Source organism: Melozone crissalis, unplaced genomic scaffold (genome assembly GCF_028551555.1).
Source record: "Melozone crissalis strain CALT ecotype California unplaced genomic scaffold, PUWL_Pcris_2 ptg000005l_1, whole genome shotgun sequence".
Taxonomy (NCBI): domain Eukaryota; kingdom Metazoa; phylum Chordata; class Aves; order Passeriformes; family Passerellidae; genus Melozone; species Melozone crissalis.
Genome location: NW_026535783.1, coordinates 48,137,381 through 48,152,683, shown reverse-complemented (window position 1 = coordinate 48,152,683; position 15,303 = coordinate 48,137,381). Strand labels below are relative to the sequence as shown.

Here is a 15,303-nt window from a genome sequence, read left to right as displayed (position 1 = left end):
AAAGAATAAATGGAGAAAAGGCTGAAAAAGTTAAAAGATAAGGACAATTGGGGAACCATTACTGTTGTTTATTGCAGAATTAAGAAAAGAGGGGCAGCACGGATGACAGCTTTGAAATGGATTTAGATTCTTATGACATGTCTTTGATCAGGGTTGAAAACACATTATTAGGGAGAGCCAAATGTAAGAAAAAATCATTTACTCTGAATAAATAAATCCAAGTCTGTTGCATGCATAAGGAAATAAAACTGGAGTACAAACTGCTTCTCAAAAAGGGCCCATTTTCTGTCTAGATAAAAAAAATATATATGGTAACATACTGGGGAATGAATATACTGTGTCAAGGTTTGGGGTGACTCCTCTCCAGTTTATATTATACCATATTTGGATTTCTGCTTCATGCTTCTAAATTCTGACTTTTTTGCTCCCTAAAGTTGGCATGCATAATGCAGACAGTGTTAAGCCACTGGAAGCCCAGGCTAATGAAAAATTAAAGGACATTTATTACAGGCACAGATTGTATGTGTTAGAAATAGCAAATTCAGTCATGCCTCAGAAAAAAGTATTCAGAGGATTTGAATTTCAAATGGTGACACTAGGCATAGACAGTAACAAAAAATGTAGCTATTCCTTCTCTTCTCCAAATTCAAAACCACTGCGTGAGCGAAGAAATATACCAGCAAACCTGAATAAACCTTTTTTAAACATTGAAAGACATCTGTTGAGGAATGCTTGAGTTTTAAAGGTGCTCAGCCAGTGAAGACAAACAGTAAATTGGCTGCTCAGGGAAAACATGGTTATTACTTCCTACCCTGAATCACAAAGGTAAAAACCATATGTTGGGCCATGTACAAAGAAAGACTTTCGTGTTTTAGCTGCTGTTGCAGAAGCAGGGGAATGGGACATTTCACACCCTCCCACATAGGATAAATTGAAAAACCTGCTTTCAGGCTTTTCCTGAAGAGAGTTCTGCATGCTAGAGACAGATTTCTGAATTAGAATTTATACAAATATCTCCCAAAGTGTATTTACTTATTTGCAAGCACATTCCTGACCTTAGTTCAGGTTTGGCCCAGTGAAGTAAAAATGGGCAGAGGCCAGAAGCACTCCCACCTTACATGGTCATAGAGTCACAGAATTGTTTAGGTTGCCAAAGACCCTTAATATCATTGAGTCCAACTGTAAATCTGTCACTGCCAAGTCCACTAGGATCAGGACAGCACAGTAATTCTTTCATCTCGTCACCACATAGAAAACCAGCAGCCACTTTTTCTAGACCTTTTTTCCCAATTATTTATTTTCAATTTTTAATAAAAATGTTGCACACATGAACTGCGGCATGACAAACATGATCTTTCTTTGGTTTTTTGAAAGCTTGCAGACACACTGAGACCCTGAGGCTTCAGAAACAATAGGCTGGAAGCCAGCACTTGCTGAGAGCCACACCAGCTGGCTGGTGAGCACACTGCCAGCCACAGAGATGAGCCAAATGAGCCTTACTCATAGCCCACGGGAGTGTGTCCTGAACACCCACTACTGCAGCAACCCCACAGCATCGCCAACCCATGGCCAACCCCCATCCTCCCACTTTCCAAGCAATAATTTTGTTTCCTAATGGTAACGGTAGCATTTGCCCCTAGTTTTGCATGTAGTCATAAAGTAATTATGTGTTGCTAATTAGGCAGACATAAGGAACTTGAGCTTGTAATTTCATAGAAAAGTAACTCTGAGAAGTGCCAGTGAATTTTATGTGCCAGGACTGTCTCAGGGAGCAGGAATCCAGCTCTTTCCTCAACCATTTGCTGAACAAAGAGACTTTGAGAAAGATCAAATGGATACAGTAAGGTCAAACCTCAGCCTACTGACATGCAGTGGAAACTAAATCTGCATGCATGCAGCCATACAGTTTATTTAAATATATACTTTATATGGCAGCCAAATTAAGTATGACAGCTTGTTTACTATGGATTCCTGCCCTATGGGAGCTTTCAGACACAGAGCATTAAGGAAGAGAGCAAAGTAACAAGTCATGAAACAAATGGTAAATACTGGTATATTTAATGCCTATCGTTTTGGTATGTAAAAACCACAAGTTTTACAGATTCACTGGCCATATTTTAGACACTACTATAAAAAAGTTAAGCAGGTAGATGGTGCAAAAAATACAGTTATTCTAACAAACACCCTCTGTCTTATTAATGCCACTTGCTAATTAGCCACAGGCAAGAACCTGGTGTCAAGTTTAATTCGACTATTTTGTATGTGCACCTTAGATTAACAACCTGTGTATTTTAAACACAGGACTATCTCCTTCCATTTTTAAGGATTCCTTGATTTTTTCTTTCTGGAAGTTGTAATTTAATTTCCCAAATTAATATTCAATTATTTTGTTAGGCAATTTACATTAAATCTAAAGTAAAATAAATAAATTTTTTGCAAGAAAGCCTGTAATAAAGAGTAAAGAGCAGCAGCACCAGGCTGCCTATGGTAAGTAACTCTAACAAGACAGACACTTTTAGCCTTCCTAGGAATCTCAGCCAGCATGCAACAATGCATGGAAGACACTTTTCTAAACATACCTCTTGATCTGTGAAGATCTCAATGAAGTTCTGGAAGGAGAAGGACCCTGACTGAAGAATGAGTTCTCCTGTGTTTTCAAAGCACTGGCCAGTTAGAACAAGGAGCTTGTGCCTTGCAGCATCTGTGATCATTAAGCGCACCTAGAGTGAAGAAGAGAAATACATCAATAATGGGAGTGACCAGGTGTTTCAATAGTCCAGTGAGAACACAGAGTTTATTTCTCCTAATTTACAACCAGTCTCTGGAACAGGACTCCCAAAACATTATGGAGTTACACTGCTGCTTACAAAAGACAATGAGAAAGGGGAAAACATGAAAAAAAGGAGGGGCAAGATGGAGTTAGAAAGAAGGTCTGAAGAATAAACCAAATTAATGACATGAAAAAACCAGCAAGGAGCAGAAGAGAATACTACTTGAATGAAGAAAACATTATTTTAGCAACAAACTTATTCATAGTACAGTTCTTGGTATACTTTTACAGAATTGTATCAGGACAACCTTGGTAAACTATTTAAGAGCACATGCTTTACTTGACCCTCACTACAGCTACTAATTGTTCTTGCTTACCACTCCCAAGGAGAAGATTTATGTGCAGGCTAGGAGAAAGCCATATATTCTAAATTTAGAAAGAAAACTAAACAAAACCTGTGTAAGATTCTATATTGTCGAGTAAATGCTTTGCAAATACTTCAAAAGTCTTACCCAACACTGAAATACCAATTCAGTCTATGATAAGCTATGAATTTTAAGTGCACTAATTCCTCTATTAAGGAAGAAATAAATCAAACCAGAACAGTGATTTCAGAACAAGGCTATCCACATATTAAACTAATTGAGCAAATGAGCAGAGTCCATCTGGGCCAGCTCCACACGATAATGCACCCAAGCTCCATCTCCATGGAGATGACACAATCAACTCAGCTCTCCTAGCAAGATATTCTTTCCAAGGTTTGTATTGATTGTTAAGCAATCAATTTCTCTAAATAACTCTTGTGAATGCCAGGAGGCTGAGCCAGGGAGGCTTAACTTGAATCTCTGCTGAACAACTCACGTTTCTAGTACAACAAGAAAACACACATTGGAGAGTATGTATCCCAAAGAAGATCCCAATTCTACCGTGTCTTCACTCTTATTTTAATAAATAAATGACCCTGATACTGAGCAGCAGAAAGTTCCTTTAATTAAACATAGGACTAGTGCTGGTGTGCCACTAATTGCACTAAATAATTACATATTCAGAAATATAATGTATGGATTTAATGTATCTATTTCTATTTCAGACAAAAATATAGATAAGTGCAAACATTTGTCTGATGTGCATTACTCAAATCTTCTCTGCTTTCACTCTATTAAAACTGTATCAGAACTGGCTTCCTCTTCTAAGTTTTCTTTTGTTGCTGCCAGCAGTGCTTATCAGTCTGGCTTATCAGTGTAAACTCATCAGGTTTTCCAACAGTAAAACTACTTCCTGACTTGTCAATCACTGAAATCACTGATATTTGACTATCATATAATTCCCCTTCAATTTTATTAATTGATAATAAAATACATTCTGCAGGGTTAGCGAACTATGCCAAGAAAGTAAATAAATAAATATTTGCAGATTACAGATCATAATGTATGCACATGGAGGTCCTTAAGAGACACATAGATTCTGTGTCTGGGTGCAAATAAGGTTTTTTGAAGAATGACCAGAAATTTGTCTCCTGATTTCAAGACCACTTAATTTTAGAAGAAATACTGTAAAGTGATGATTCTGTTCAGTTTAACTGCTGGTTAAAGTTCAAAATTTGTTGAAGGAAGTGCACAGCAAGATGTAGACTCAGTCAAAACAGAGATTAAGATGGAGTGTGAACAGAGACAAGCACATCAGCAGATCATTGGTTTCCCATGATATGGTATGTATGATATGGTACAGTCACAGGAATATTAAAGCAATGGAGTGGGGACTTCCTAAAAAGGGTGTAAATGATCATTGGGGTTTTCTTGAGGAAACAACAATCTCTCTCTCTTTGGGTCTCTTTCTAATGGGAGGTGTTTGGCATTTGACAAGACATGACAGGAGCTTTGGGCACTATCATGTGTGGACTACCACCAGGATACCAGGTATATTGTATTTCTTTCTAATTTTTGTTTGTTTGTTTGCTTGTTTGGCTTGGTTTTCTTTTTTATGCTGCTGTTTTACTTTGGTTTGTTTTTTGCTTCTTTGTGTGTTTTGTTTTTTTTCCTGAGTGAATAGATTCCAGTTCTTCTTCTGGTGAAGTCACAGCTTCAGATGGTATATCTCTGTCTCCCCCAGAACCACCCTGGAAATCTCTGATATATGAAATTAAGTTCTATTTGCCATAGTGAACAGAGAATGTCTACTCCAACCTCTGATTTAATTCTGCCACCTCTTTTTGATGGTCTCTTTCTGAATTGTGTCTATTCAGAGCCTTGCTTAGCCAGCCAAGTTAAATCTCATCTCTCTGACTGGGTCCAGTTAGGCAGGATCACCTCCCACAGTTTTGTGAGATGAAATTTACAGTAACATAGCCAAACATCTTCCAGAGCCAATGGAGTAAGCCCAGGGTTCAGAAATCATTAATGGGAGTAGATCATGTTCTTCTATGTATCATCCATCAAAGGAATGACGAGCAGCAGTAACAGAAATAGCATTTCCCAGCTTTTGGCAGTTTTTCCTGTCCTCCACCCCTTCACAGATGCACACACTTGATGGCTTTTTACGCAGAATGAATCCATAGAGTTGCTATCCTGGTGACCCCCTTGTCCTTACCAAGCACCTCTAATGGCTTTTAAGAAATTTTCATGGACTGTATTTTAGTAAGTAAGTTCCCATTGACTAAGGTGGCTTTTTAACTTCTACAGGTTCAGAAACTTCATTTGTTTTGGAGTCCTTTCTTCTGTTTGTGTTCAACATCATTTAACAATTGACAGCAAAATAGTTTTTTCACCAGTGACCACCAGCAGAACTGCTTTATCTCCCAAAAGAAATTAGACTGTGACAGTGCTTCCCAGCACAGACCAGAAATGCAATTATCCTTATTATTTCAACCTTCTCACTAGCTAAATGAATCAATTTTGTCTTTGAGCTACACAATCAGTTCTTTGACTCTGCTGAGTTAGTAAGGAAGAGGCAGTCCTCTTATGGGCCCTCTCCAGGGTTCACTAATCATGTCACATGCTTTTTGAAGGACAGATAGATCAAACTAGAGTCACCACCACATAGCTGGTAATTCTCTCAAACCCAAATTTGTCCCTGGGCACCTTTAGACGCTTTCTTCATATGTAAAACAGGCACCTAGAGCTACCAAACAATGGCAAAGCAAAAGAAAAGCTTAACCACAGCTGCCTCCACTCCATCAAGAAGAGAATTTGATGCATTATGAGAAAAGAAATGCTGGGATCAGAGGCGCGTTTCTGTCCCATGCTTCTGACAATTTGTTAGGAGTCTGGGAAACCAGGAAAAGATTAAGGGATGTGTGACATTTTTTATTATATTTATTCCAAATATACCCTTTCATTCACAGTCAGGACCTGCTCTACTCATCTGCTAAGACTTTGAAAAACAGTATTTGAGTTTGTCAGCCTCTAAGCTGGCAGGCAGTGACTGATGCTCCATAATCACCTCAACTACATCTGCCTCAGTGCCCTCATCATGTCCACTTAGTGGAGCTTTCATGACATGTTCAACAAAGTATTTTTTACTCACCTCAGTACTAACTGCTTCATCAGAGGGATTGATGAGGACTACAGTTTCTAAAACATCACTTCTGTGGTGAAGAATCTTCTGACCTGCAAGTGCAGAGAGGAAAAAAGAAAAATTAAATTCAACCATTGTGGTATAGACCAGGACTTTGCAAGAGTTTGATGTGTATCTCATTATGTGACAGCCCTCTGGCTGACTTGTCTGAAGGACTACCTTTAACCCACCTTGTTCTCACAGAGCTGGTGCAAGTAAGGGAGTAACCATCATTAGCTGAGCATCTGGCCCTGCCAAATCAAGTGAAAACTAGAACCCATGCTGCCAAAATGCTCCCTTCAGCCTTCCACTGGTATTGATTAACATTGGGACACTGCAAAAAGTTCCCTGTGGGGATGGTTAGACATTTGCCATGCTGCCCTACTTTATCTCGCTCCTGCTTACAAAAGCTGTAGCAAGCAATGTCAAGCAACAACAATGACAGGGCATAAAAATAACATCTAGATCCTGAATTAGTAAAATCTAGGCAAGTTGGGAGCAGCCTCACAGCCTACTGGCTTTCACACTAACTCTGTCTCTGTATTTAATAGTGATATTCATCCGACTGGGAGTGAATGCCAGAAAAACAAAATAGAACTGTTGATCCACCCCCCCCCCCCCCCCCCTTATGTTAATTGGCAAGTTCTTATCAGGGTCTCTGTGAGAATTGCAGTGAGATTAATTAGCACTGGATTGTCATTCAGAAATCCAGACTGGTAATTAGTCCAAAAAACCAGAAGAGCCATCCCTTCTGAGCAAACTGCTTGGCGCAGTATTAATCAATTAAAATAATTAATAAGGCTTAAAAGGGAGTACGGGACACAGACCTATTTGCCAACTTAGAAAACCTCCACTGTAAAGAGACGTAAATTAACAAGACTGAGGACAGTCAGGCTGAAAGGAGCTCCACATGCCTGAGAACACTGTGTGAGAGAAAGCACAGCCAGCCATTCCCACCGTGTCCCTGGCTGGGCAGGCTTGGTGCTGCCCTACCTGCCCCAGCGATGCCCTCTTCCTTCCTCCCTGACCTGCCTGCCCCAGCCCTGCCTTCCTCCTCCTCCCTGCCCCCTGAGCTCCCACTGTGCTGCGTCTGTCGCTGCTGCTCTGGGGAATCTCTACATTTATAAGCATGTGAGCATACAACCAAATGATAAAAAGTGATGGAGAAGCGAAATAGTGCCCTAGAGTAAAATGTGAGAGAGGGTTGTAATCTATTCTCTTGTGCGTGACAGTGCCTAGAAACTTAGGGATAAACATCTACTTAGTTTAAGAAACCTAGTTTTCTTAGCATACATTCTTTCTGCTATGCTTCCTTGAAAGAAGGATCCAAATTATATATTACAAAAGGGGAAGAGGGCAAGTTTCACTCCCTCTGCAACACCCAGTTCTGATATTACCCTTTGTAATTAATTTTATTTTTAGTTTTGCTTCCTTGCCTATCAGAAATGCACATATAAAGCTGCAGTCAATAACACATCCAGATGGTTCTGTTACCACAGACTCCTTCAGAAGATGCTCTGCACTCTGATACTTTAGTTGTCAGATTTCCCTTAAATTAAGAGGTTAGGTGGAGTTTATTGAATCTTATCAATAAGGAAAGGAAAGGAACCCTTTAGGAGACGCTGAAATTTCTTGTGTAATAGACAACTGGTGACACTGAGCACATACTGTGCTTCAGGCTAGACTAAGGCTCATATATCATTAGACATGAACACATTAAACACAAGTAGAAAAGAAATGCAATTAGCCACATGCAAAGTTAGACAAAAATGCACATTTCTTTCATTGGGCTCAAAGCACATACTTTGGACTTAACTGAAGCTGCTCCAAGTCGTGTGTCTGTGTAGCTAGGAAGGATTTTACCTGAGGAGTCACAACTCCTGCTGACCAACACCAGTGGTGGTTACTTACATCCTACCAGACACCCTGTTGTGGTGCTTGTGTGGGCTCATGGGCCCTGAGACTGATCTCCAGGGGCAGGCAAGTTGTCTGCACCACGTGCATGGTGCCCACTCAGAGCTGCACGTGTGACTGTCTCCCTCTTCAGCTCCTTGGGATAAACATGTTACTGATGCCCACACAGGGTGGGGACCCAGCGCTGGCAGGGTGCAAGTCACTATGAGGGCTCCCATCCCAGGAACCTCTGGGAAGTTTGCAGCTACTTGCTGATGTCAGTAACACGGTCCCATGTCCCTGCTTGACACATAGGGGAGACTTTGAAAACCTGTTTGCAAATTTGTAAGAGTAATGCAGGCTTGCTGCCCAGACTGATATCCTGGGATGCTCAGCTCATTCCCATGGGAATGGTTTTATCAGACAGAAATTAACTATCGCAGTGTGGGAGCAGAAAGCAGCAACAGCACCTCATAAACTGGCAAGAGACTGTGACTTATTAAATTACAGATGGGAGTGGGAGAACCTGAGACTTGTGTACATCTGGGGTTGCTTTACTGGATTTTTGCAGCCTCTCTCTACACATGACAGATAATTTCTGTGACTTGACAGAAGAAGGAAGGAAGATACTTCCACATTGCACAGAAGTGGATGGGTAGATGGATTTTACCTGCCTAAAGTTTCTAGGAAGCAAGTCAAAGCTCCTTTTAAAGACTTTAATATATAAATATTGTTTGTGTTTGGAAGAAATCCAAGTATCTGCCTACCTTTTATCTTTATTAATTAAGGCTTCAAACTAAAGACTGATATGAGCAAAGAGTCTGGCAGCTGTTTGATTCAGAACAAGAACAGAGAGAAGTAAATAGCGTGTGAAATTTGCTTAAGATTGCACTCATCAACCTAGTTTCTATGGCCATAGGATCCTTATGCCCCCCTACTCATCCAAATATCAATGAAATCTATTGTGTGATTATTGAAATGGGGCTGGTGTTAGTCATGTTTCCTAGAAAGTGACATAACAGTTTTCTTAACTTACACAGTCAAGTCAGGCAATCAAGCAGCATGAACATGAGAGACATTTTTAACAGTAACTATGTAAATTTGTGCAAACACAAAGTGCAAATGAACGGCAAAGGAAAGAAATCAAGTCCTCATTCAAGTTTTGTTTAACCAAGCATCTCTACTGACACACTTTTCCTGGGCATGCCTGTGCAACCCAGGCAATGGGTGTGCCTGCTGTAACAGGCTACTCAATAGAAGAGTTTCCACCAGATTCTCCTGTCACTCCAGGTAGAAATCAACATTCACTTACTCCCTATCAATACAATTCCTGCACAGAGTAAACACAGAGGAAGCAGGCAAATCCTTCCTGCCATCATTCTTGGCAGAAAGGGTGAAAGGAGTATTCTCCCTGGAAGTACGCCTTCTCCCTGAAAATGGTAACCAGATCTGGCATTCAAACACATTTCTCTGGCAACTTTAACCATCTCTCATTTCTCATTGTACAGAACTCCAAAGCCTGGTTTCACTGCCAGGAGGCATGACTGTGGCAGTGTGACATCAGCCACCGCGCTGGGTGGCATTAACAGATGGCACAGCCCGCAAGGCTGGCTGAGGGAACTTCCCACACACCCTGAATGCGCAGTGACCTCCCTGCACCTAGAAACCTGCACTGCTCTGCACTTGGAAGGAGCTTCAATGCCCAGGTCCCCCAGCTGCACCTGGTCTTGTGGAGGAATTCCCAGACATTGAGGGGAGAAATTCTCCAAAATGAACCATAAAACATCCATCCCTAAAATTCTAAGGGAAGCTTAGCCTCTTGAAAAACAGTATTGGAGCTTGTCAGCCACCATGCTGGGAAGCAATAACTGATGTTCAAGAATCATCTCAACTGCAATCTGTTTCAGATTTACCAGGTCTGATGAAGGTTATTGGAAGGTTATCATATCCCTAGCACAGTAATCCAATCACTAATACAATTTAAGTAACTTCAAACTGCTCACTATTTCATCTGCTATTTCTAGTCTGGACTTCAAATTTGTCCTCCAAAATCAGATATGTTAACTTTGGGCTCTTTGTGGTTGTTCTATATTATCAACAGAGCACTCAAGAGTCTGGACAACTGATCATCTGATGGTTGCTATGTCTTGTGCTAACTGAACAAATCTATTTTTCCTTGTTTTCAATGTAAAGATCAAGGGGTATAAATTGTCAAATAATACTGTAATAATAATACAATAATACTGTAATTGTGACCAGCCCCAAATATCCTATCTGCCTGGAGGCACCACATGGCAACAACAATTTCAGACCACAGAGAAAGTAACAAGATACACTTTTATAGCAGACTATCAATTATCCTAAGAAATCTTGCATAAATTATATGGAGCACTCTGGCCTCTTCACTTTCTTTGTTGATAAAGGGATACCAAAGTATGCTAAGCTTCCTGCTGAACTAAACTGCAAGCTGGAGAAATAGGTAAGTTTCCAGCACTGAGAAAAGTAGTGATTTTACAGAGTCACCAAAGCAAATTCTGATGCTGTAAAACTCTGGAGTTCTGTATCTGCAAGTAAGAAGAAAATGATTTGCAGACCTGATGAAGAAATAGCTGTCAAATATCCAGGGACTGGACTACAAGAACAGGACTTCACAAAGCTCCTTCAGAAAGGTCTGAAAGCCCTGCAGGTGATGCCAGGGCCTGTGGAGGGCAATCATTCAGTCTTGTAACTAGCTGACACAATGGGGTGTGCATAACACAGGCATAACTTCATTTATGCCAAAGAAGATGGATTCACTGCCTCCAGGGCTCAATTCAGCCCAATGGCTTCTTAAATTTAGGCTGTCATCAAGGAAGGTATTATAATTTTTTTTTCCAACTATAACTCCTATAAATGTATGAATATCAGAATATTTTACACATTTCTAGGTGAAAATAAAATCCTACTAGGATGCCGAGCTGATGTGACAGCTGTGAACAAATCTAATAATGAGTTAAAATTGCTGAGCCCTCTGATGGAGACAAGGGTTTGGAAGAATGACACTAAGTGCAAAATGTGACCATTTTCCTTGCCATCATTTAAATCTGTTTGTTCTGGACATGATGGTAGGTCCAGATTAATATCTAATGTTACATGGTTTTTATAGGGAATTATGTGTTATCTCTGCAAAGTTAGGTTAATCTTTCTTGCATCTGATCAGCTGGAATGCCGAACTGTGTTGTGACTGTCCAGAAAGCATAAATTTCTAGTTTATTTTCTCCCTCTCCCCGCATAAATGGAACTGATGTTTGAATTTCATTTGGTTCAGCTGCAGCCTGGTGATGATAGTTAAACATTCTTCCTACCCACATCTGACTCAGAACAACTTCTTAACTACAAGTCCTGAGAGGCAATATGTCCTGCATACTCCTGTATTGTATTTCTTAATTTCTAAGCTCAGATTTATTTAATGAAATAAAGCCCGTTGCATACAACTTCATTTTTGTTTTTGGGTAAGTCCTTATCTGTCAAATCTCTTTAAGGCTTATACCTTCAAATAATAATAGAGTCCTGAAAGTGGGAGGCTAGACAGAAGATGATTATGCAGTCTGAACAGTGACTGCAAGATTCAGCCTCCAGTTACTGTACTCAAACCCAGTTAAACAATCCTTGCTCAGGACACTCAGATAGCAGTGAGAAAATGCAAGTCGACCTATTGGCACTAATTTTCATAGCTGGATTCATATTTTCTGCCTCAAACTTTAATCTCTAATACTTGCAGACCTATGAACTGAGCTGTGCTAGGAGCTGTTGCAAGAAGTACAAGTGATTGCAGGGGCCTCACTGCTCTGAGACCATTCGCTCTGAAATATCCTGAAATTAATCCAAGGCATTACATCACCTTTTTCACACCCTGTTGATCAACAGTCTAATTGTGTCATCTTTCCACACTAAATATTGATTTCTTCCATGTCTGCCAACTTTGTGTGGCATCTAATCTTCTGTCAAAATTTATCAAGTAGAAGCAAACTGCCTTTTCACTCCCACCAGTTGGTGCTGGGCAGATTAGTACTCTCAACTCTCATTTCTCACCTTCAGAAAATGGTATTTCTCACATAATTCTGGATATTTGACAATTTCAGGACACTATGGACTTCTAAAGCATTAAAAATCAAAGACTACCCTGAAAAGTTGAAGCAAATAATTCTGAGTAAAATAACAATAAAAGTTTACATATTATCATTTTAATGTCTACTAAAATAGATTTATCTCCCAAAAGAGAAAAAACCGAATCAAGTAGCCTAGGGATTTCATTATTGATTTCACTGAGTCTCTGGAAAGAAGTGAAATTTAAAACCAATACTTCTGAAGACCTCAATAAAATCAGAGTCAAAAAACCCCCACTTGCTGTTTATATGCTGCACTTGCAACAGTAGTGGAATCCAATGCACAATAAATGGGCTCACCTTCGACTTTGCTTAAGAAAATATATACTAAATAGTCAGGCAACAGCATCAATTTATTCAATTAGTTCAGTGACAAGTTACTGCTGTGGAACATTAAAATTCATTACCAATGGAAAAAAGACCAGCCTCTTAGTGAAATAGGTGGTAATCTGGTTGTTGGAGTACTTCTTGGATTAGGAAATCAATTTGATTTCCTATGACAATCAATTATTCCCAACACATAAGATTTTATATTTCTGGGGAAAGATTCAATATCCTAACCAGTTGTAGAGACAACAGAACTGTGGCAACAGTCTTTGGTTTCTCATATGATGCCGCAGTCTTTCATGGCTGTCTCTGAACTCTGTAATTTCTCTTCTTCCATTGACCTGTGTAATGTACAACCCACATGACAAGTAACGCTTAAATCCCAGTAGCCTTGTACACAAGTATTTAGCAGCACTGTGATTTCAGCAAGAGGACAGCAAGCACAGGACATGAATATGAACTGGAGCACCTGGAATTATGCTTTCCAAAGGGAGTCTGCAGCTTTATGATCCTACTCCAAGAAATTATCTTCTGTGATTACAGAAAGAGGAAAAAGAGGAGTGTTTAGAGAACGGAGTACTTCAACATCAGGGCAGAAAGAGATGAGTGATGGGGGTTTATTAGAGGGCTATGCAATGTTCCTAGCCAAGAACTGCCTTAACCAACATCATGGCTGTAGTCAGTGTAGCTTTGAGTAGACAACACCTCTTTCCAACTCAAGTGTCTGACATGGGCTTTCATCACGAATTCATTTACCTGAAGCCACTATCTCCCTCATGAATCACTCCTCCAACCTTGAAACACGCAGTTTCAAAGATGCTAGAGAACTACTCAGTTCATAATTGGTTTGCTCTTTGATCCTTTCTATATGAATTATAAAGCATTTTCCATTATTTTCAAGGTGACATATAGCATTTATTAATGTTAATTAAAATTTAAGATCTTCCTCCAAAATATTCACAGTTTCAGAGTGGCTTCCTGAAATATATAGCTTAATTGTGTTGCAGAATATTTCCACATAATTGTTTTGTAGATACAACTCTACAGACTCTGTGATCTCTAAACAACTACAATTTATTTTATCTTCAGAACAGATCTGATAAGTGTGACAGAATTTTAATCCTATGAAATACATGTAGGGAAATAATATCCAAGGTCATATGGAAACAGAAACATGAAGTTTTTTGTCGCAGAATGAGGCCTTTGTCGGGGATGAGCCATTTGTCGGGTGCAGGGAAAACTCGGGGCTCAATATGAGTGTCAAGCAAGTTCCGTTTATTGAAGAGAGCATCAGACACTTATACAGCAAGTAATAAGCTCATGAATATTCTGTAACTTACACCGTCCATTGGCCACACCACAACATCAGCTCTTCCCCATTCCTTAAGGGTTACATCTCTCTTTTCTCATGTCTCTTTCACTATTTGTTATCATACCCAGCTAGGCCCAAGGACACCCTATCTTGCAGGTGCAGGACTTGGAATTATCCACAGCCTTGTACTTTTCCAGTCTCTAGTCAGCTAAATTCCCAACAGCTTTTGAAGCCAGCTAGAGTGTTGTAGCTAGACAATCCTTTTGGCTCTGCAAGTACGTCACAATTTCGTGTTTTCGAGAATACTGACTATTTAAAAAGCTAAGCTACACATAATGGATTTTTTATTTAATGGACCCTGTTAGCTATTTCCCAGAGTTGAAATCCTTCTATAAACTATTTCCCTGACTGTTATGATATTGATATAATTTTACACTAACAATGTAATCACTGCAGACCTTGAAACCCTAGCTTCAAACAGCAACAGAAAACAACATCCAGTGAACTTTGCAAGGAATTTGTCTGGGACTGTTGAGACAAAAGCCAAGCAATTTGATCTTTTCCTCTTGCAGATTCTGCATGTGATAAAATGGAGGCAAGCAGGCAGGTAAAAGTGAGATTCTGTCTGAGCATTTGTCTTGAGTTACATATCTCTAGATTACAGAGGTAATAATCTTAAGAAATTCTTAAGAGCAAGATAATAAATTAATGGCATATACACCATGGTCAGCCCTATATTTTTAGGCTTTTTCTTTGTCTCTCATTAATCCCTCTCCTATCCTTAAATCTCAATTACATGGAAAATAGCATTGCTCCAGGATGCACTGCGGAGCTGGTCTGGAGATTTATTTTTCAGCAGCACAGCACAGTGCCCGAGCACTGCTTAGAAACTGGCAGCCAACACGCACCGTGATGGGAGACTGCAGCAATGCAGAGCTGACTCATGAGTTCTGAAGGTCAATAAAAGTCCTCAACTGAAACTGCATTTGGGAGGGTTACTAACCAGGGAGAGAAGGAGAGGTGTGCAACATCAGACCTCTTCCACAACCCTCTCTGTCTAGAATGAAGGAAAATTTCTTCTTTGAATTCTGGAAAACATCTTGGACCTAGGAGTTAAAATTATCTGGAGCAGAGCAAACCACTTCCCATTATAATTTATTTAAAATAGTTACCGCAATGTGATGTTTAACTTTGGTCAGTTATTCAGAAAAGGAATCTCTCACATCTCAATCATCAAGTAGCCAAATAAAATCTTATTTAGGAAAAATGCTACTTCTTTCTCAATACCCCTATCTCATGGTTTA

The 15,303-nt window shown here is 39.8% G+C and overlaps 1 protein-coding gene across 1 annotated transcript in view; it reads right to left on the bottom strand.

Moving 5' to 3' along the window:
• The window catches only part of MAP1B (microtubule associated protein 1B), a 66,772-nt gene that overhangs the window by 15,059 nt on the left and 36,410 nt on the right, over positions 1–15,303 (bottom strand). The window contains exons 3-4 of the mRNA XM_054289107.1: positions 6,293–6,375; positions 2,580–2,720 (exon numbers count right to left, since the gene is read on the bottom strand). Of these exons, the coding sequence (XP_054145082.1) occupies positions 2,580–2,720; positions 6,293–6,375 (224 nt within the window). The remainder of the gene's footprint in view (positions 1–2,579; positions 2,721–6,292; positions 6,376–15,303) is intronic.